The following is a 19,771-nucleotide window of genomic DNA, read 5'->3' on the forward strand; positions in this document are numbered from 1 at the left end:
TATTATTCGTTTTAAATATTTTTTATTTTAATTTATTTAAATAAAAAAAAAACATATTAATGGCAGCAACCGGCTATAATACCGGTTGCTGCCAGTCAAAAAAGTTGTTTGGCTGCCAGATGGCAGCCAAACAACAAAGGGGTCAATAAATTGACCCCCTCTATGATACAGGGACTTTGAGTCCCTGTATCATAGCCATGTCCGCCTTCTCTATTTCGGTTTGTTTGGATTTTAAAATCAACCAACCAGAAAATTTTATTATTTGCCCTTTACAAACTATACAATTTACTAACTTGAAATGCACTCTTCTTTCAACAACGCGAAAACCTAGCGCGTGATTACACCTTTATTACATATTTTGGGAGCGACTTCTTTGTGATTGGGTGGAACCGATAAACGTGGACGTTGACGAGTAGAGGTAAGCGGGAAAATGGCTAAAGCGCCAGAGAGGACTCGTTCCCTATAAAAGTTGAACGACGTCATTTCTATAATATTTTACCTCGTTGGTTCCACTGCTAGCGTGTGCGCCACGTAGGAAATTTTTCGAACGTCCATACGTAGCGATGGGAGACGTGCAAATGTGACCGAGTCCGTTTCCTCAAAGACTCTGAAGGACTGGCGTTGGCGTTAGTTTCCACCACTTACTGTCATTGTCACCGAGAGCCCTCAAATGATCTAACTGTACCGTTAATCTTTTAAAAAAAACTATATATACCGTTAAAAACTTTAAAATGTTGTTATAAAAATGTATTTATTTTATAGTTTTTACCAAAACTAGTAAAAACAATCACAAAATGTATTGTCGTCCAAGTAAGTAATGCTATTTACACATACATGACAAATAGATTTAAGATACTTGTTAACAAAGAAAAAATAAATAAATAAGTGAATGAATTTGGTTTTAGTCAAATGTTTCTTGTCTTTCTGTAACCTTTTGCAATGTTCTTTGTAAATAGCATTACTTGTCTGGATCTTATTCTAGAAATGTACATTGAAAAATTGATGGTGAGTATATGTGACATTTTCATGTCCTTGATAAGGATGTGAATGATGAGTTTATTAAGGATGATTACTTTAAAATTAGTAAGAGACTTTTTTGATAGGCTTGAATCTATACTAAAAATAAAAATATAAAGATAAAAGACGGTCACGTGGGTGTAACCCAAAGTATAAAAATAATTTGAACCTTTTTATAAAAAAAAAATTATTATACACTCAAAATATTTTTATGAAAAACACACAAAAACATAAAATCTATTTAGTAATGTTATGCAATGGTTGATGGAATAAATTATTTTTATTGTATAGATGAAATAAATAATTGATTGAAAAAGTAGTTAGGTGTTTGATAAATTGTATTGTTGTAAGTCCTACAAATTTTAAAAAGTATAATTAAATTGGTAAGATTAAATTGTCTTTTATTTGTATATATACTTATGAAAAAGAAAGACAAAATTATCTTTTCATTAAAATATTAAAATTATAATAAACTTTCAGCAGTTTATTAATAAAATACTTATAAAAAGCAACCATCGTCTACTTTAAAAAAAATTGCTAAAATAAAAAAATTATGAAATAAATAATTTTAAAAAAATTTACTAAACATTATTTTTAACAAAACTTATAAAACAAACGTTTTATATCATTTCAACCGCAATCAGAAACAACATCGGCAAAAATGCTTTTTCCTCTTCCCAAGTCCCATTTTTCTTTATAATACATACAAGATAGTCTTCTCAATTCTGGCTTTACAACTACAATTGAAATGACAAGTGCCGCAACCTTATCGCCATTCATCGTCATCAACCTCTCATCAGCCAAGCTTGATCACTCCTCACCATCGCCAACGGCAAATCTCTCATTTCACCACAATCGCCACACCAACCATAACAAAACCCTCAGCGAACTCTCCATTTGTCATGCCCAGGTCTGCATCTCTCTCTTTTCGTTAATGAAACTAGTTCATTGCTGCATATATATACAATAGGGCTCTCCTGCAGACTACTGAGTGTGCGTGGATAACATGCTCGTTGTAATCATTCAGTTGAATTATGGTTCAGCTGGCGAAGACCCTGATGAGATTGGCGAAGCATTTTTCGATGAAGGTGTTGATGGTGGTGCAATCATGGATGATATAAGTGATGATGAAGATGACATGGACAGCAGCGTGGACTTGTTGATTAGATTCTTACAGGCCACGTTCAAGAAAGTCTCGAAGCGTGCCAAGAAAGCCTCTCGCTCTATCTTACCCGCTGCTATATCGCCCAAATTGGTATATTTGTTCATAATTAACTTACAGCAAACTAACATTTGCATCCAGTGCACGAGAAATACGTGTCTTGTTACTAATTTACTCCTAGTCTTGTGACTCGTCTTCCTTTTTGATGGAGCATTCAGGTGTCTTTTGCAGTTGATGGGATTTTGCTCTTGGCTTCACTTTCCATCCTCAAGGCGCTTCTTGAGGTAGAATAGCTTGTTCTGAGAAGTCAAGTCTCTACGACATTACCTGTGCATGCTTGATCAAAAAGAATATTTTAGGCTATCATCATAAGTTAGATTAGGCAATTGTTCAACGTTCTGAAATCACTTGACGTCATTTTGTGAGAATATTTTAATTTGCAAAGAAACAAGAGAGCATCCTGAAGTGACATTCTTTCGTCTTTGCTTCTGCAAATTAAAGAACCACACAATAAGTTGCTTTGGAGGCAGGCAGAGTCGCAGATACTAATTTTTGTCAAATTTGGTTGACAGTAGGATAAGTGTAACAAGAGAAACAACTGATATATAGGGTGTCAAATTCGTTTACAGGTGGTCTGCTCTATTGGGGGCACTGTGTTTGTCCTGATTTTGCTTTTACGCTTCATCTGGGCAGCCATTTCCTACTTCCAGTCAAGTGGAAACAGCTTCAACCAGGGAGGAAGCTCCTTTGCCGCGACATAATAATCTCGATTTTAGGTTGATTTCTCTCTTTTGGATTTCCTCACGGTACTATCAGAATGTTACTACGATATTGTGCTGTGTGTATGAGATCACCAAATGTGAATGTAAATATGAAAAGTTTTATTTCTGCAGACTAGTTCGTTACAACTCTGTTGACGCATTTTTTTCTTGACATAAATGCCATCTAGCATCATATCCAAGGTGAGTAAACAAACTGAAACAACCTAAGAACATTTTACAATGAATTTAAAGTGTCCAAGATCGACAAGCAAGGCAAAAGTTATCAGACAACTGATAAAAGCAATATCAAAGTATCAGGATAATCCACATTACACATGGCACTAAGCAGCTTCATTTATTAATTGAACACACCTTCAGTTTTATAATGAATCCAGATACCAAATGTTAATCATTGGAGATATTTAATAAGAAAACATTCTTTTACAAGAGCAATGATTATGATTCAGATTCTCCAATGTTCTGTTCATGTATTAGTACAGTGTGGAGCCTACTATAAAATATATGGAGTAAAGAATTCATTGTCCAATACAGAAGCAAGAAGTCTTCAGACATCAATCACATGCTCCATGCTTGATTTGTGAAATTGGGAACTTGGTCTCTTACATGAATGAGTTTGACAACATTGAAGGAGGAAGCATCGCCACTTAATGCATTAATCTGTTATTAACTGACAAGAATTATTCTATCTTTTTATGTCATTCTTTCAAAACCGCCTCCAATCTGCATATGCAACCAGTCGGGTGATGTACCACGGCTGTATTCTCTTGTAGCTTGAGAACCAAATGGCATGCCCGCAGTATCAAATGTTTGTTGAGTAAACTGAAATTGTGAAATGCAACATTGCATTGTCAGATAAATTATGAGTTAAAAAAATAAAAGTTAAAAACAAAAATAAGCTTGGCCTTTATATAACAGTTTCATTTTCTTAATCTAACATAAGCTTAGTCCTATTTCAGGGTCTCGCCAGTAAGTCTTGCTCTCTTCTCCATGCATTAGCCATAATAAACATGATCTTATAATAACCAAGTGCTTAAAACAATAAAATGCTGAATAAAAGTTAAAAAAGGTTATAAATATTTCATGTCAGTGGGAAACAGAAACTAACAGAAAAACAGTAACATACATGCCCATTAACTCACTTGGTAGTGTGAGGTTCATATAGAAATACATGTTTTATCCTATCTGTGCTCTTTAATTCTTCAGAGAAATAAATAAAAAATAAAAAGAACAGCAAAAAAGGGAAGACGGTACCAAAATTCTGCAAACACATCATGAAAACATGATTTACCATGAAATCGACAACTAGGTTCTTGTCTCAACTACCAAGTGAAAAAAGAAAAAATAATTGGCAGCCACAACCCACAAAAAGGCCAGAAGTCATACTCTTGGGGAGGCGGAATTAACGGCGAAGGAAGGAGGTGGGCATCAATATAAATAAGGTTCATGGGAACGAAATAGTGGTCCCAGTTTATTCAACAAACCTTATCGCAACCCATGCATAGTTTGCCTTATTAATTACAAAACCAAATCCACCAACCATTTCCTATATAGAGTAATATTCAGTGTTTTCAGATAAACAATCCCTCCTAAAGTTGACAATTTTCAAGTAGGTCCATCCAACAAACAGACAAGGATGATGAATATATTGAGGTTTGGGACATGTACCCATAAGTTCAAGTGAACCATCCTTGAAACATTGAAACAGTAAGTGCAATACAGATAGCATGAAAGATGAGAGAGAGAGAGAGAGAGAGAGAGAATCAAAATCAACACTGTCTAGAGTTCCTATGTCAGGACTTACATCTTTAGGAGGAAATACCTCAATGCCAGGGTTCATTCTTGTATTGACTGCTTCAAGCTTCATTGACAGAAACTGCAATGTCCAGTAAATGTGGAGGCTCAAGCTCAAGAGAAATAGAAAGAAAATCTATGATCAAAAGCTAAAAATCAAAGTTAAAAATTTCACACCTCAACCTGCCGCTGTAGCGATTGGATGTAGTTAATTATCTCATCCAGGACCAATGCTTTGCCGATGACCTGAATTAAGAAAATCTACCATAGTAAACAGGATGTATAATCAAAACTGAAGAGCAGTCCTGTTACTACCAGTTTATGATGTACACCAGAAAGTGCCAAACTCGTTGCAGACGAGTTATCAAATGATTAAGAAGCAGAGATAGGAATTGAACTCCACCAATTTGTTCTGTCGAGAAATTTTTTGAACGAAATAAGCATGCTTGGTGCCAAAAAATTCAGGGAAATGTCAAATCCATACCTTGTTACAACCAGGAACCAAGTCCTGGAGAATTTTCATCCTTTCGCTTATCTTTTCTCTCCTAGCCTGTGCACCAAATGGTTAAAATAAGAAAACCTTTTGAATAGCTCCAGATATCACTAGTTTCTAGAAATTTTAACACACACCAAACACATAAAGATTTTTCATAAGCTTTGCTTATTATGAGTTTCAGAGGGCTGTGAAGATTACTCTTTCTGCTAAACTGTGGCTATCAGTAGCTTGGCCCCTTCTTGCTCGTACATGGATGTAATCCTGTTTAGGAGGCTCCGGTGGTTGACTATTTTGTTCAGCAGGCTTGACCGAACTGGGCTCTGCTTCAGCTTTGGAATGGTGATTGTCATCTCTACTTCCAGATGTTTTAATCCGTTTTCCATCAGAATCATTCTGCCCAATTAAAAACACAACATTGTCATGAAATCAATACCAGTTCCCTAAAATTTTTCCCTAAAATTTGAATCCATAGAGCTTAATTTCACCACCAAGACCACGACCCAGGTCAATATACAGTTTCATTGTCAAACCTCCAGATGTCATTCATACTAAACCCAGTAAATTAGCAAAATCAGAACGGTGGCTTAGGTACAAGTCAATTCACTGCCTTGGCCACCAAATTAGATCAATAATGATCATTATTCAATCCTGCACTTGTTCAACATTCCTCAATAGACAAGATAGAAATGCATATTCTATCAAAACCAAGGTAAAAACTTTTCTAATGAGGAATTCAAGTAATAAGAATTAGTAATCCAAATAAACATAAGAACCACAACTATAAATTTGATCAGATTCAACAAATAAATAAACAACTAAAAAAACAAATACCACTCGATTGCCGTTGCCGTTGCCACTGCTTGTAGATACATGCTTGGCTGACTCATCCTCCACATCACGCCGCTTCCTTACTCCATTCCCATGGGCCATTTTATGCTCCAAGTTCACTGGATCATCACCAGAAACCTCTCGATTAGTCCCAAATTGACTCAAATGCTGCCCAAAGTGAGCTCCTTTCTGCCCCAACCCACCGCCAGATTCACTCATACTGCCACTCCCGGGAACCGGAAACTGCCAGATCTCTGCAAAATTATAGGAACCCTGATCCATCTACAATAATCTCACAGACAACACTCGAACTCAAGCGCTCATCAAACCAGGTCCTGGCATTTATTTGAGAAGATTCAAGAAACACTAGCTCTGATTCAAAAGGTTCAATTTTTCTTGTCTAGATATGCTTAAACTTTCAAGAGTTGCTTTAGGATGAAAGAAATAATAGAAAGAGCAAATCTTTTAAAATAAGCTTAGCAATGACGACAAATAGAGTAATAGATAAATAAAAAAAGATAAATAAGAACAAGACAGAGAGTCTTTGAGTTAAGTCTAATCTAGAGAGTTAAGAGTCTTTGATTTAAGTTTATTCTAGAGAGTTAAGTAAATGAATGAGAGATGTGTTTGAGAATTGAGACTTGAGTTCCGAGTTTTAGTCTGTGTTTGTGCTTGTGCGCGTGATTGTGATCTCCTTAGACAGTGGAGTTTGGTGCGCACTGTGTTGCCTTAAGCTTTCCTTGCAGGGACACCTCGGGAGCTGCAAACAAAGTCACTTCCAGTGAGGTTTTTGTCCTGGGGTTCCAGCAGTACACATGTCTCAATCACGTGCACGCTCTCCCACCGTCCGATTTGCTCATCCTCTGGTCAATGACAAATCACAATTCATCAACGGTTGTTGAAGACGAGGAACACTAACTCGACAGTGAAGTGCGGGGCAGTTTCAATGGGGTCACCGGCCACGTACCACCTTAGCGAGCGCAAGTACATATACAATGTCAAAATTTAAAAGGTGGGGTAGGGTTTTCCATATTGTGATTAACTGAAAACAGAAAGTGATTAGTCTTTGTAATGATTTGTGATTGTGATTAATACTATAAAGTTTCGACATTAATAATGATTGTTCTGATCGTGATACCCCTTCAAGTATCGATTTATTGTAAAGTTATGAATAATGATGCTTATATTTTGGCATATGTTTCGACTTTATTTAGTCATAAACCAAATATCTCCTGCAAATTCCGTATTAGCCATGCAATTTCTTTTAATGAGCAAGTTTCACCTAACTGTATTAATATTAATAATATTAACCGTAACTTAAATTAACTTCAACGACCATATAGGGAAGATTTATATTCAGTAAACTTTCATTGTTAGGATAAAAGCTGGTGACAGTAAATTAATCAAACCAAATTCAATTTTTTGCCTCGGTCTCGAATTTCGATTATGATTTACTTGTACCAACTCTATGGCTCAGTATGAAGTGAAGAAAAAGACACCCTCTTTTATCTTCCTTCTTACTACAGCTTTCCAGGGAAACAAATTTGAGAAAGTATAAAGCATTCTAGAAAAGTCATTGCATGCAACTTACAAAATATAATACATTTTTGGAACAAGTAACATTTGTCGACGTTTCTCATCAAGACCATAATTGGTAATTCCACGTTCCATAATTTAAAACTCCGAATTTCAAATGGGCATATACCCCAAAAAGTATGCCATATCAGCAGCACTATTTGATTCAAAACTTCCCTTTTCTCACGCGTATGAAAATGGCTTAGCAGCTGTCATCGATTTTCTTGTTTTTACTTGTACATCACATTCGGAATTTGACAGGCCAGACGATTGTACATCAGCAGATGCAAATTGTAATTGAGACTAATTAAGGTTTAGGTGTCACTCAGCTGGGGTTGGGATTAACATTGCCAGCCGACTGCCCAATCAAATCAACTAGCAGGAGTAGCCAAAATCCTTTTATGCATATGTGGGCTATACACTCATGATCGTACTAATAATATTCTTTAATAAAATGTGTTGAAATGTTTGCAGGCGAAATAGTACAACCAACTAATTAAGCTCTTAATCAATATGATTTCAACTTGCTCTATTGGCCTGACCTACTTTGTTACCATTGAAAAAAGCATGTATTTTCTTGTCAAACTGTGTGGTGCCAAACAGTGCCGTTTTCATGTCATATATAGTTAGGCATAGAAGCACGACATCATAAAGAACGGTTCCATTCTTGCTCAAAAATAATAGCAGAAGATCAAACCGTGCAGACAATTTATTGCATCACATGTTAGACGGCAACTTTAATCGGTTTTGATGTGCCGTAGCTAATGAAATAAATAGTAACTATATCGGCAACTAGAGCTTTGTTTCGTAGCCGTGTGCTTGGTGCCAAACTCCCATTTTTAGATGATAAAGATTGTTGTTTTGCTTTAGACATGTGCCGATAAGGCTGCTATATCTGCAGTAGGAATTCTTTGATTCCTGCAAAACCCCATGTGGAAAATGCATAGCTTGTGCGAATTTCATCACGTTTTAACATGTCATGTGCTAATTTACTCCAAGGAGCAATCCTTACACTCTGTCTAGGCTTCAAGTTGGATTGGTTTCACAGAAGCATAGATATGGCCTGCTATTGCATGCCGGCAGCACCAGATGCTTCTGCAGTTAAAATTCTACTGAGAAAAATAAGTTCACTTTAGTAAGCAGTGACTGATCGATTTTCAGTGATATTAAATGAATAAGATAGATTCAAATTAAATGATAGAAATCGAACTCTGATCTGCAATAAGAAAGGTTAGGTCCAGGCAACTGCTAACTGTCAAGTTTATAAGCTTTTGGGTCACTAAACGTACGTTGCTGAGACTTTCAACTATGAATAATTTAGTTAGTTCAGTTTTAGTTGGGTTTCTGACCAATCGACCGAAAGTTTTACAAAGCTAGCTAATCTGTAAAAATAATAATTAGTTTGTGAACAGTGCAAGTCCCTAGTGTCTTTGCTTTCAAATCACTAGAGAAAAAAAATCTAAACTTTGAAGTCATGAAAGAATGGAAATAAATATTTGTAGAGACAGGCTGCCAACTGCAATAATGGCGAAGAAGATAAAGAATGAACTCAAGGAACTAAGCTGGATGCAACTTTAGCCATATGAGCAGAATAACATGACCCACAAACAAACCTAACTTATTGGAAGACACTGCCCCACTTAATGGACCCTCGTAAACCAATTATTTGAAGATAATGATGGCTTTTTAGGGTATTATCGATCAAAATTCTGGATCCTTCAACACGCTTTTGATGAGCAAGAGCTATCAACCTTGTCTATTGACCAATGGGAAAATGTGAGGACATATACCTTGCCTTGATTTGCTTGGCTGGCTGTGAATTGTGAGGGTACGAAGGATAAGAAATTTGGAATATGACTCCAAAAAAGTACTGCTTTTTTCTTTCTCAAGTTTGTGCTTTCTGTGAATTAATGCAGAACAATCGGTACAGTTTAGAATTAGGCAGGGGAGGACCAGAGCCATAATGTATTTGTCTTGAGGCACCGCTCAAGCTATCACTGTCTCACTATTTTCATCAATGTCCTCGGTATTTACCTTATTTATTTTAAGTTGAGGTTCTTCTTGCCTTTTTATTCAAATAAATCACAAGTGCTGCTCAACAGGTTGTAATAAAATTAAAGTGTTCCATTGATTTTGAAAAACAAAAAAAAAAAACAAAAAAAAAAGCGTTTAGGCCTTTTTTTTTCTTTTTTTCTTTTTAATTCACACCATGTTGGTTAGATTTCTTTGATTTATCTTGAGAAAAATATAAAATAGAAGGACATTATTTATTAGAAAACCCTCGAGAAAAATTAAGTTAATTACTTTATTTATCTTAAATTAATTATTGCACCAAAATGTTTAAAAAATGATAATGCTTTTTCTATCTTTTATTTCGGTCATCATAATGATAAGTAGTATGAAGATCAATCCATGTAAAACATTAAAACTCTAATATTTTACAATTGATTTTGGCAAAGAATTTAGAGCGTTAGAGAGACTATAGATTTTTATCTATTAATCTCATAAATAATTGTAGGATAAAATTTTAGCTTAGAAAACATAATTCCAAGACGCCCCTTGGGATTGAATATTGTCTTTGCATTAAATGATGGACCCATCATCTTTGTTTTTTTGTACCAAACTTGAGATAAAGATTATTTTATACTAAAATAATCTAATCCCATGATTTTTAATTATAACCAAATGGGCTTTTATATACTTTCTACTTGTGAAAAAAATCTTAGGGCCTGTTTGGTATTATTTTTGAATTTGTATTTTCTGAGAATAAAAACGAAAATGAAAATGGTGTTTTACAGTTGCTGTATTTCGAATTTAAATATGTGTCTGGTATCATTTTCTGTATCTTATATTTTAAAACTGAAAACAGTAATATGCGTTTGGTAGACACAGTTAAAAATGATAAAAATAGATAATATGCGTTTGGTAATATTTTTTTCAAAAACAGTTTTTACTAATCATTTACATTATATTTATAGTCATAAAATAATTATTTAGCTAATACACACAAATACAACAAAATAATTTAATCAAATTTTTAACATCGTTTAAAAATGCCTTCGAATTCCCAATATTAATTTTTAGTTATATTATGTTTGGTATTTCACTACATAACACTGTATTAAATAGTTTTGGTGATTAATTTAAATTATATATTTAGAAAACAATATTTATTAGTACTTAAAAAAAGAAAATATAAAAGAATTTAAGAATTTTTACATCAATTTATTTACTAAAAATGTGAAAAAAATTATCATTATTCTTCATTGAATACACGTAAATTAAGCAAAGTTTAAAATTTTTGGCAACATAACATTTATTTTTTGTAGCAATTTTCCCTTCTAAAATAAAAATCCAAGCTAATAATTTATCCAAATAACCTCATAAAAAATATCACGACATAAAGAAATAGTTCAAACGTACAAAACTCATTGAAATTCATCTTCGGATAATAGCATAAAAGTGTACACATTTCTATTTGCTAAAGCATAGTCACAAAATAATAAAGTGATATAATAGTTGCAATATAATCACATAAAATGTGGATTGTGTTAAATAACCCAAGTATATACATCCACGTTCCCAAATACTATTGCAAAATATCATTGTTAAGTTATAAATGCATGCTCCCCAATCAAAAGGCTAGCTAAATAACAGACAGTAAATTATTAACACCATTTACATCCTTCAATGCAGCAAATTTCTCAAGTTGATTTGTTGGAGACGAAGGAACTAACAAAATGTCAATTCCTTGATCAATGCCACCAGCTTTTACTTTCCATGAAACCAATGTCATAGGCTTTGGATCATCAGCTTTTACAAATGTCATGTCTGGCTCCTTGCAGCAAGTTTCATCTAACTTCAGTTTCCCAAGCAAATTTCACAAGCATCGGCTTTTACAAATCTTCGGTTTGAAGAGTTCAATCTCTTCAATCTGCTTCAATACTTGTTTCTGAAATACCAAACACGAAGCCTAAATATTAGAAAATAGAGATTTAATTATATAAATCTTGATAATTAACAAGCTTTAATTACTTTCTCTATTTTACTTAAGAAACCACTGGTATATTCTTGTCTCCAAAACTTAGCAACACACTTGACCAAGTCTTTAAATCAAAGGACACTGATTTAAATATAAAAAAGTGGAAAGTTTCAGCACCCTTTACATCCTTCAATTTCACAGCATGACATTATAAATGCAAATAAAACATGAAGTTTAGACAATCTGTGTACAGCCAAAAGGCTAGCTAACAGTTCAAAATCAACCAAGAATGCCACCAAAATTCAATAACATATTTGCATAGCTTTCTCTTCTGATAGAATAATTGAAAAATTCCAACATATATGATGATGATATATGTCCACCGAGATTAAAGCTATCATGTAAATTAGGTAAACCCAACCCAAATGAGATATAAAATAATCCAAAACCCAAATCACCATGACTAAAATAATTCAAAATCTAATTAAAAAATAATAATTTACCTTGATACTCTGCTACAATTGTGTGATAAAGCTCCAATGAAGGATTCGTCAATGGAGTCCGGAGGCTGCAGCCTAAATTTATACGGCAAAGCTGAACAAGTTTAGCGTGCAGGCAGCAAAGACGAAGTACGTCGACAGTGTTCTGCGAGCATTTACTCAAATAAAATAAAAAAATCAGCAACTCACAATAGTAGAGACGGAGCTGACAGAGCAGTAGCAGTCGAGGCAGTCGAGACGGAGCAGCGACGGTGGCGGAGATGGAGCAATAACAGTGGCCCAATGAAGCAGCGGCGGCGGCCGGTACAGCAGCCGTTTTGGGCACAACGCGAGAGAGTAACCACTGTGAGTAGATCGCGAGAGAGAGTCGAAGAGATAAAGCACACCGAGAGAGTAAACGATGTGAGTAGATCGGGAGAGAGAGTTGAAGAGATAAGCCCGAAGAGATAAGGATGAAGTGAGAGTCACTGGAGTTTGTTTTTTAATCTATTTTTTAGTTTAGTTTTGGAATATGGTGAGAACATGTTAAACACGTTCTCACTTTCACAGTTATAAAAGTGAATCTCAAATTATTTGTTTTATAATTTGATTTTTGAAATCGAGCCACCAAACACGTACTAACTTAAATTTAGAAAAGGAAAATGAAAACAGGGCCTCTAAAACGATACCAAACGGGCCCTTAGTCTCCTAGAGTATTATTCTTTTTTCATTCACTGTTTACCACATATATATTCTACTAAGTCATTATAATATACAAATAAATGTGGCAAGGAAGCAGTGAATGCAATGACAAACCAAGACTTTTTATTATTTTAACCTAATTAATGGATTTATGGTAATTATTTTATGTGAAATTGATTCATGCAAAGGGGTAATATGTGTGTGTGTGTGTGTTCATATCAAGTAACAGCACATCTAAAGTCTTAGTAAAATACATATATTTAATAAAAGAATAATAACAATAAAAAACATGCTTATAATATAAATTATCAAAACTGTAAATTAAAAAATTACTTATAAATTTTTTTTATTTTAGTTATAGAGAATGTGATATATCTTGATAATTTTATTTAATAAAAATAAAAATAACAGATATGACAATGAGGGAAACAAACCATGAAATTATGAAAAATGTTGTTAATTATTATTATATTATTGCCCAATATTATAGTTGTAATTTAAGTCACAACTGATGTGACATTAATCAATTGAATGGTAGAATCGAGTAATAAGTAATTTTACATTCATCATCCAATAGATGAGTAACACATAATATTCACACTCAATTTATGACTCAAATGTTGGGATTTTTAACATTATTGCTTTAGTTAAAGTGGGTGATTCCCCTCTTATAAAATTACTCAAATAACAATGTTATAATATATTGACATATATTTCTTTTAATTGGATCAAATCATAATTTTTTTATAATAAATTAAGTTAGTACTATCACTTTAGCCTCCTAATTATTTTAATTTATTCAATAAATGTATAATTGAATCATTTTATGAGATAAGACACTAACACTGACATACCTGAAAAATAAAAAAATTATCTTCCATTATTGAAAATTTAAAAAAATTTAGGGGTATAAAATTTTTTTCAAGGACTACAACGCTGCAACAGCACAAACACGTTCTCATTTCGAGAGAGGGGTTGGGGGTGGGGGGGTGTCCACTGTCCAGGTGGAAGGGGAAGAGCTACGTCCGATGTTTTCTTAGAAGGAAAATGACGATTTCATGGGTCCAGCTGTTACAACAGTTATACCATGCAACTTCTTTTGTCTTTAGTGACAAATTTTCATATAAACCCTTCAGTCACTTTTATTTAACATTTGTTTGATAAGTATTAAACTTATTTCTACTTACATCCATAAGTACATATCAGTTAGCACTTTATACTATATCATATTTATATAATTTTATCCAATATTGTATTTGTATCACAATACCTCTCCTTATTTATTTATTTATCTTGATATACCTCTTTGCTATTTTGAAATTGAATCATTGGCATGTTTAATTTAAAAAAATTTAATTTATTTTTCTTACACTCCTTTTTATTTTTTTTAAATATAAGTCTTTTTTTTACATCTACTATCAAATTTCATTTAACACTTTTACGCTCTTTTTATTTCAATTTTTTTTATAAATATTGTGGTATTTTTTTCTTACATTTACAACAAATTATGTAACCCTAATAGCTTCATTACAAAAAATATTGTAATTTTTCATACTTAATTTTTATTATGTTATTTAATCCTTTAATTTGCTTTGAAAATAATAAATCATTATCTCCAAATGGGTGCTGAATTAATTTTATGTAATATGGACTGACATTATATTATTAAAAAATTTTGTTACTATACGTGAAGGATAAATTTTTTTTACTAAATTATAGTTTGATACAGCCTAATGTGATAAAAAATAATACAATACAACCTAGTGCAACAAATAATGACAAACCAAATGCACCCATGAAATAATAATACTTGAAATAAATAATATGATAAAAATAAGAGTAAGAAAAATTATAATACTTTTTGTAATAGAGCTTTTGGAATTACATAATTTGTTATGCATGTAAGTAAAAAGTATTATATATAATATTTATTAAAAAATTCATAATAAAAAAATATAAAATTTTAAATGAAATTTGATAATAAAATTTAAAAAAATTCTAATATTAAAATAAAAAAATAGTTTCCAGTTCTAAATCAAACATGCCAATTATTCAATCTCAAAATAGAAAAGCCACGTTGTAAGTTGAACTTTTACCAAGCCCCCACATGGCGGGAAAATTTGTTTCCAAAATTATATTTCGGGCACCACCGGAGGATACATGAACGTTTAAATAATGATAGTGAATTGAACTAGTAAAATGGAAGTAATCTTCAACAAGTAACAAATAGAGTTCACTGAATAATTCACAGTAAGAAAAAAAATGGAGCTGCTGAGATTGTCCAAATTCAAGTTCCAACTTCAAGCCCTAATAGCCGAAACTCGTCATCTCAAAGTAAGCTTTCGCGTCACAGTTGCGACCATAATCATCTATGTTATTATCATCATCATCATCATCATCATGTCCTTTTTAACTGTTTTCTTTGAAATATTAGGAGAAAGAAAACTCAGCAACCGAAGAAATTCATCTTTTAGTCCAGGTTAAGTGTCGAGATTTTTCTTATTTGTTTGATTTCGTTTCGTTGAAAGTTGACTCCAGTGTTTGAATACAGAAACAAAAGCGTAATGAAGAAGAATATTCTAGAAACTTAAAAGAATTGCAATCCGAATTAGCTTCGACTAATGAACTGTGCCAAAAACTCGAAAGGAAGGTCTGTCAATTGGGCACTCAACCTGTTTGTAAAAATAATAGACGGAGATGTTTGGAAATGCTGTCATTTGATTTTCTTGCTGTAGGTAAGTTACCTTCAAAACGACAACGCTTTGCTTGAAAACAAGCAAAAGGAGTTGAAGGAAACTATAAATAGGCTGCTTCAATATAGGGAAAATTTCCTAAGTGCTTATGAGGTTTGTGCTTAATAATCATTATATTAATTTTATTGTCATGTTTTTACATACTGGAGAACTTGAAATGCATGTTCCGGTGAAACGGCTGAATTATATGAATTTATGGCCGCTAAGAAATCATATTGTATGTGAGGTTTTAAAATATCCTTAACGAGATGACTGTGATAGAGTTTGATTATCCAGGGACTAGAGATGTTAATTGATCATCTAAATTAACTGCTTTCACTTGCGTGTATCTTTGTGAGTACTACTTTTGGATGCTGGTGGTACTTGTGACTGCCCAAATGTTTGGGAAGTAATTCGATTTTGGTTTTGTGATATGCCAAGCATGTAAGGGGTAGGTGCTAGCAATGATTAAAGTATTTTCTGTTCTTCTGATTCCATTATCTAGAGGATTCATCTTAAGTGTATTCTGATGTAAATGTTTTGAGCAGGAATCTACCTGTGATATGAAACGTGCGATTGAAACCAGGGATAGAAAGCTCACTGTACTACATGAGAAGATAAACTCTCATTTGACGTTATTTGATTCAATAGAAAAGGAGGCATTCTCCATCAAGCAAGTTGTGGATAATGTGGAATGCGTTGTAAGTGAAAAAGAAGAACTAGGCATGTAGCTTTTTTAACTATTACTGATTTAAGGTGTACGCTCATGTATATTTATCATAGACTGTTTTATTCCACAAAAATGGCAGTATAACGTATGTTTTGTGCTCTTTGCTATTTCAGTTGCTAGCTTAAGGAGCAAAATGGACACTATCTCTGCATTTGAAAGAGTTTTTGTTGGTAATTCATAGATCCCATCACCTGCTGTGGTTAGCTTTTCTTCTAATAAAAATGTTTAGCTGTTACTTCTGCTCTTCTGTATTTATAGTTAATCTCTTATGGGACTCTGCAGTGATGCACTGATGCTTGTCGGTCATTCATATAGTTATTGGATGGAATGTGAGCTTGCAGACCATAATTTTTGATTCCTCATAATATTTTGTCATGCCACACCAGAGCATTGGTTTCACTTAAATTTATTGACATTAAACATGAATTAGTAAGGAATTAGGGACAGTAAAGAATCAATAATTCAGATATAAACATAAGTACTGTAGATAAGTGATCATTTTCATAATAAAAAATTCCAAAATATGCCATTGCCATACTACTTTTATGAATTATTGATGTGGGATTTGCTCTATTTCCTATAGAAAAGATCCGTCTCCTGGAAAGTAAGCTGAAGAATGATGAGGACGAGTTTAGAAGAAAAGATAAAATTATTTCAGAATTAGAAGCACAGCTGGAGGCAACAAAATTTATTAATAACCATCAAACTCAAATTGAAGAGATATCCAGACAGGCCTTGAACATCTATATGTTTTTCATTTCTAAAATCAAGTTGCAATTTCAGATGAGGATCTTTCTTATTACCTTGTCATCTTAACAAGCCTTACCTTCAGAAAACTCTATCAGCAAAGGATGTGGTTATACAGAATCTAATATCTGAGAAAGAGGTCTAGATTTAAAATCGCAGTCTCTTTGTTGGATTTCAGAATGTTTATGTTTATTGATTTACAAATTTCTCTCAAAATACTTCATAAACAGGCATTGCATTTGGAAGTGGGGAAGTTAGGAATTATCTTGCAGAGAATTCAGGATGCTATTGCCACTATGAATCAAGAGGTCAGAGATTTAAATTATGATATTCAGTATTATAGTCTTTAAATTAACAACTGATGCAAGTTATTTCTGGTTTAACATCCTAAAAATGAGTTTTTGCCTTAATGCCTTTGACATTTCATTAATATATTCTTGATATTGTCTCCTACTGAAGCACCTTATATTTTTAAAAACTTTATCTTTCAATAAATTTCTCTCTTACTCATTTGCTTGCTTTTGTGAAATACCAATGGTTTCTTACAGGATAATAATGCATTCCACACGGCACTAATGCTTAAAGAAAATTGCAATGACATGGGTACAGTAAATGAAGATACCAGGTAGACGAATATGCTTCTAATTGATATTTGTAGTTCAAGTGATGGAATACTTTCCAATAGACGTTTTTGAATGTGTTTAATGGAACTTGACATTATTCCTACAGAAAACCATTATTGTATGTCTTGGGTAGTTGTCTGATGAGCAGAGTGCCAGATTTTAAAACAGTCATGACCATTACTATCATTTTCATCCATATGAGACTGTTCTTGTGTGTGCAATTATGCCCGTGCTCATATTTAGTTGCTTGCATCGTATTTCCCGTTTTTCCATTACGTTATGAACTTTAATGTTTTGTAGTTAAGGAAGAGTATGCCTGTTGGATTTTCCAGAATCATGCTGGAATATAGTTTTTACTTTTTTGCATTTTTGCATTTGTAGTGTTGCATAAACTGTGGTGTCACAAGTGAATTCCAGTCAGAGATGCCAAAATAATGCCACTTCTCCTTTGTGTATTATTTTTTGTTGTAATGCAATTCATGTTATAGATGGCTTGACAGGGTTAAAGATGCAAATTATAATGGTGGAGAAAGATCACCAAGTAAGGCATCCAGTTTAACAGCTCCAGAAAATAGAGGTTTGCCTTTCCTTCATGTGTTGTTTCACTGTTATAGGGCTTAGTCATGAAGGAATAACTTACAAACAGTTCATCTCTGGCATTTAATCATAGACCTGTATGTGCATGGCATATTTGCAATTTGAAAGAGAAAGGAAATTGTGGAAAAGACAGCATGAGCTTGCTGATGTCATAGCAGTAAAACCAGTTTATGTAGTTATCCAGGGGAAACATTGGTTAATGTCATTTTGTCTCATTTTGTCTCTTTGTACAATGAATCCTGTTCCATTTGATAGGGTTAACACCTGTAACTAAGCAAACACCATAATCTATATTCTTGTTTCCTTTCTGGAGACAGAATCTCATAATTGATTTCAGTTATTTTGAAATCAGATGGATTATAGAGTCCATTCTTTTCCTTATAAATTGCAGTCAGAAACTTAGTACTTTAGGATTGAGGTAGCTTCCAGGATGATATAGCCAATTGAATCCAAGATTTTTGGATGCTTGAATGAAGAAAAATACATACGCACACACGGGCTTTTTTTTTATATTTCTCATCTTTTTACCAAGTATGGATTCGAAATTTGTGATACATCTCCTTTACGGTCTCTTTTTTTGGGGGGGCGTTGCTTGAATTTGAAATTCAGCTTCACCTCTATGTCAGAAGCATATAGCTCTTGGCAGCCAGTTTCGGGAGAACAATAATTTCAGTTCTTGTGTGCCAGAAGTAAGTAGATTATATTCTTATTAATTGCACATTTAATTGGTTACATGCTGAAAGACAAACATAATGATTGTTTACTAAATGTTTCATTTACAGTTAGCTAGTTCACTCCAAGACCCAGAGTCAGATTCTTCAGAACAACAATCCTCCACTAATATATTGATGAGGATCTCTGCAAAAGATGTGAAGGTATGAGATACTGCCATCTACTTGCTAAACTAGATGTTTGGTAATTTGTTGGGGTGAAATCCTTTTTGTCACTTTGATGCTGGAAATGATTGACTTATCAAGTTGCTCCCAGGTAGTTGCATAACATCAAGAAATTGCTTCAAAGATAATGTTGATGGAATCTCCCAATAGCATAATAATTCCTGTTAAGCAATTTGCCTAAGTCTGTATTTCCTTTTATTTGTAGGACACCTGTGTAGTTTCAGCACACCACCCAGATTCGGAGTGCTCAATGACCCAAGCAGAAACCTCAAAAGAATCCAGGTTAAATTCTAATGCAGCATTTCAATTTCATTTTTGAATGCTAGCTTTGATAGCAACATATTCCTATTGGATTTGAGCTGATTGTGTACATTGACCACCATTTGGCACCATTATTTTTCTGAAAGAACGTTTTTATGCTTTTTTTTAATTTTATTTGTCAAAGTTAAGCATATTTCGGTAGCACCAAATATCCTTCTCACCTCTAGAATTAAATTCCAATTCCACAACAGTGAAAGTTGAGCTGGAGACCTTTTTTTTTTTTTTTAATTGAGTGTTGCTAAACGTCGGGAAGGCTGAGAGAACCTTGAGAGAAACGGCCAGCTTGTGCTGCCGTTTCGTTCTCTCGCCTC

At 33.5% G+C, this 19,771-nt stretch overlaps 3 protein-coding genes across 4 annotated transcripts; 2 read left to right on the forward strand and 1 right to left on the reverse strand.

The window, feature by feature from the left end:
* The first annotated feature begins 1,668 nt into the window (after window positions 1–1,668).
* Window positions 1,669–3,080, forward strand: LOC18043687 (protein SHORT HYPOCOTYL IN WHITE LIGHT 1). The gene is made up of 4 exons (XM_006438471.2): window positions 1,669–1,927; window positions 2,045–2,272; window positions 2,398–2,463; window positions 2,809–3,080. Exons 1-4 carry the CDS (start codon window positions 1,766–1,768, stop codon window positions 2,938–2,940), a joined length of 588 nt encoding a protein of 195 aa, XP_006438534.1. The 5' UTR covers window positions 1,669–1,765; the 3' UTR covers window positions 2,941–3,080.
* Window positions 3,081–3,294: 214 nt separating this feature from the next.
* LOC18043688 (transcription factor BHLH089) lies at window positions 3,295–6,942 on the reverse strand. 2 transcript variants are annotated; one of them, XM_024186375.1, is made up of 6 exons: window positions 6,080–6,942; window positions 5,447–5,641; window positions 5,237–5,302; window positions 4,930–4,998; window positions 4,781–4,834; window positions 3,295–3,780 (listed from the first exon to the last, which is right to left on the reverse strand). In XM_024186375.1, the coding sequence occupies exons 1-6, from the start codon at window positions 6,356–6,358 to the stop codon at window positions 3,652–3,654; spliced, it is 792 nt and encodes a 263-aa protein (XP_024042143.1). In that variant the 5' UTR covers window positions 6,359–6,942; the 3' UTR covers window positions 3,295–3,651. The 2 variants fall into 2 exon arrangements, with proteins under 2 accessions (XP_024042143.1, XP_006438535.1); XM_006438472.2 differs by having other exon boundaries at window positions 4,763–4,834; window positions 6,080–6,929.
* Window positions 6,943–14,969: 8,027 nt separating this feature from the next.
* Window positions 14,970–19,523, forward strand: LOC18043689 (polyamine-modulated factor 1-binding protein 1). Its single transcript, XM_024186377.1, has 14 exons — window positions 14,970–15,148; window positions 15,249–15,293; window positions 15,366–15,464; window positions 15,550–15,660; window positions 16,095–16,269; window positions 16,390–16,446; window positions 16,860–16,996; window positions 17,103–17,162; window positions 17,254–17,331; window positions 17,572–17,648; window positions 18,147–18,223; window positions 18,853–18,932; window positions 19,026–19,118; window positions 19,345–19,523. The coding sequence occupies exons 1-14, from the start codon at window positions 15,077–15,079 to the stop codon at window positions 19,456–19,458; spliced, it is 1,275 nt and encodes a 424-aa protein (XP_024042145.1). The 5' UTR covers window positions 14,970–15,076; the 3' UTR covers window positions 19,459–19,523.
* The last annotated feature ends 248 nt before the right edge of the window (window positions 19,524–19,771 follow it).

Source organism: Citrus clementina, unplaced genomic scaffold (genome assembly GCF_000493195.1).
Source record: "Citrus clementina cultivar Clemenules unplaced genomic scaffold, Citrus_clementina_v1.0 scaffold_4, whole genome shotgun sequence".
NCBI lineage: Eukaryota > Viridiplantae > Streptophyta > Magnoliopsida > Sapindales > Rutaceae > Citrus > Citrus x clementina.

Bases quoted from the DNA above. Each gene is read 5' to 3' on its own strand.
- LOC18043687 (XM_006438471.2), top strand. From the start codon at position 1,766: ATGACAAGTGCCGCAACCTTATCGCCATTCATCGTCATCAACCTCTCA. The intron at 2,273-2,397 runs GTATATTTGTTC...TGGAGCATTCAG, and splicing joins CTGCTATATCGCCCAAATTG to GTGTCTTTTGCAGTTGATGG. The intron at 2,464-2,808 runs GTAGAATAGCTT...ATTCGTTTACAG, and splicing joins TCCTCAAGGCGCTTCTTGAG to GTGGTCTGCTCTATTGGGGG.
- LOC18043688 (XM_006438472.2), bottom strand. From the start codon at position 6,358: ATGGATCAGGGTTCCTATAATTTTGCAGAGATCTGGCAGTTTCCGGTT. The intron at 5,303-5,446 runs GTAATCTTCACA...TTTGGTGCACAG, and splicing joins GCCACAGTTTAGCAGAAAGA to GCTAGGAGAGAAAAGATAAG. The intron at 3,781-4,762 runs GTAAGTCCTGAC...TCACAATTTCAG, and splicing joins AGGTATTTCCTCCTAAAGAT to TTTACTCAACAAACATTTGA.
- LOC18043689 (XM_024186377.1), top strand. From the start codon at position 15,077: ATGGAGCTGCTGAGATTGTCCAAATTCAAGTTCCAACTTCAAGCCCTA. The intron at 16,447-16,859 runs GTAATTCATAGA...TATTTCCTATAG, and splicing joins ATTTGAAAGAGTTTTTGTTG to AAAAGATCCGTCTCCTGGAA. The intron at 18,933-19,025 runs GTAAGTAGATTA...TTTCATTTACAG, and splicing joins TCAGTTCTTGTGTGCCAGAA to TTAGCTAGTTCACTCCAAGA.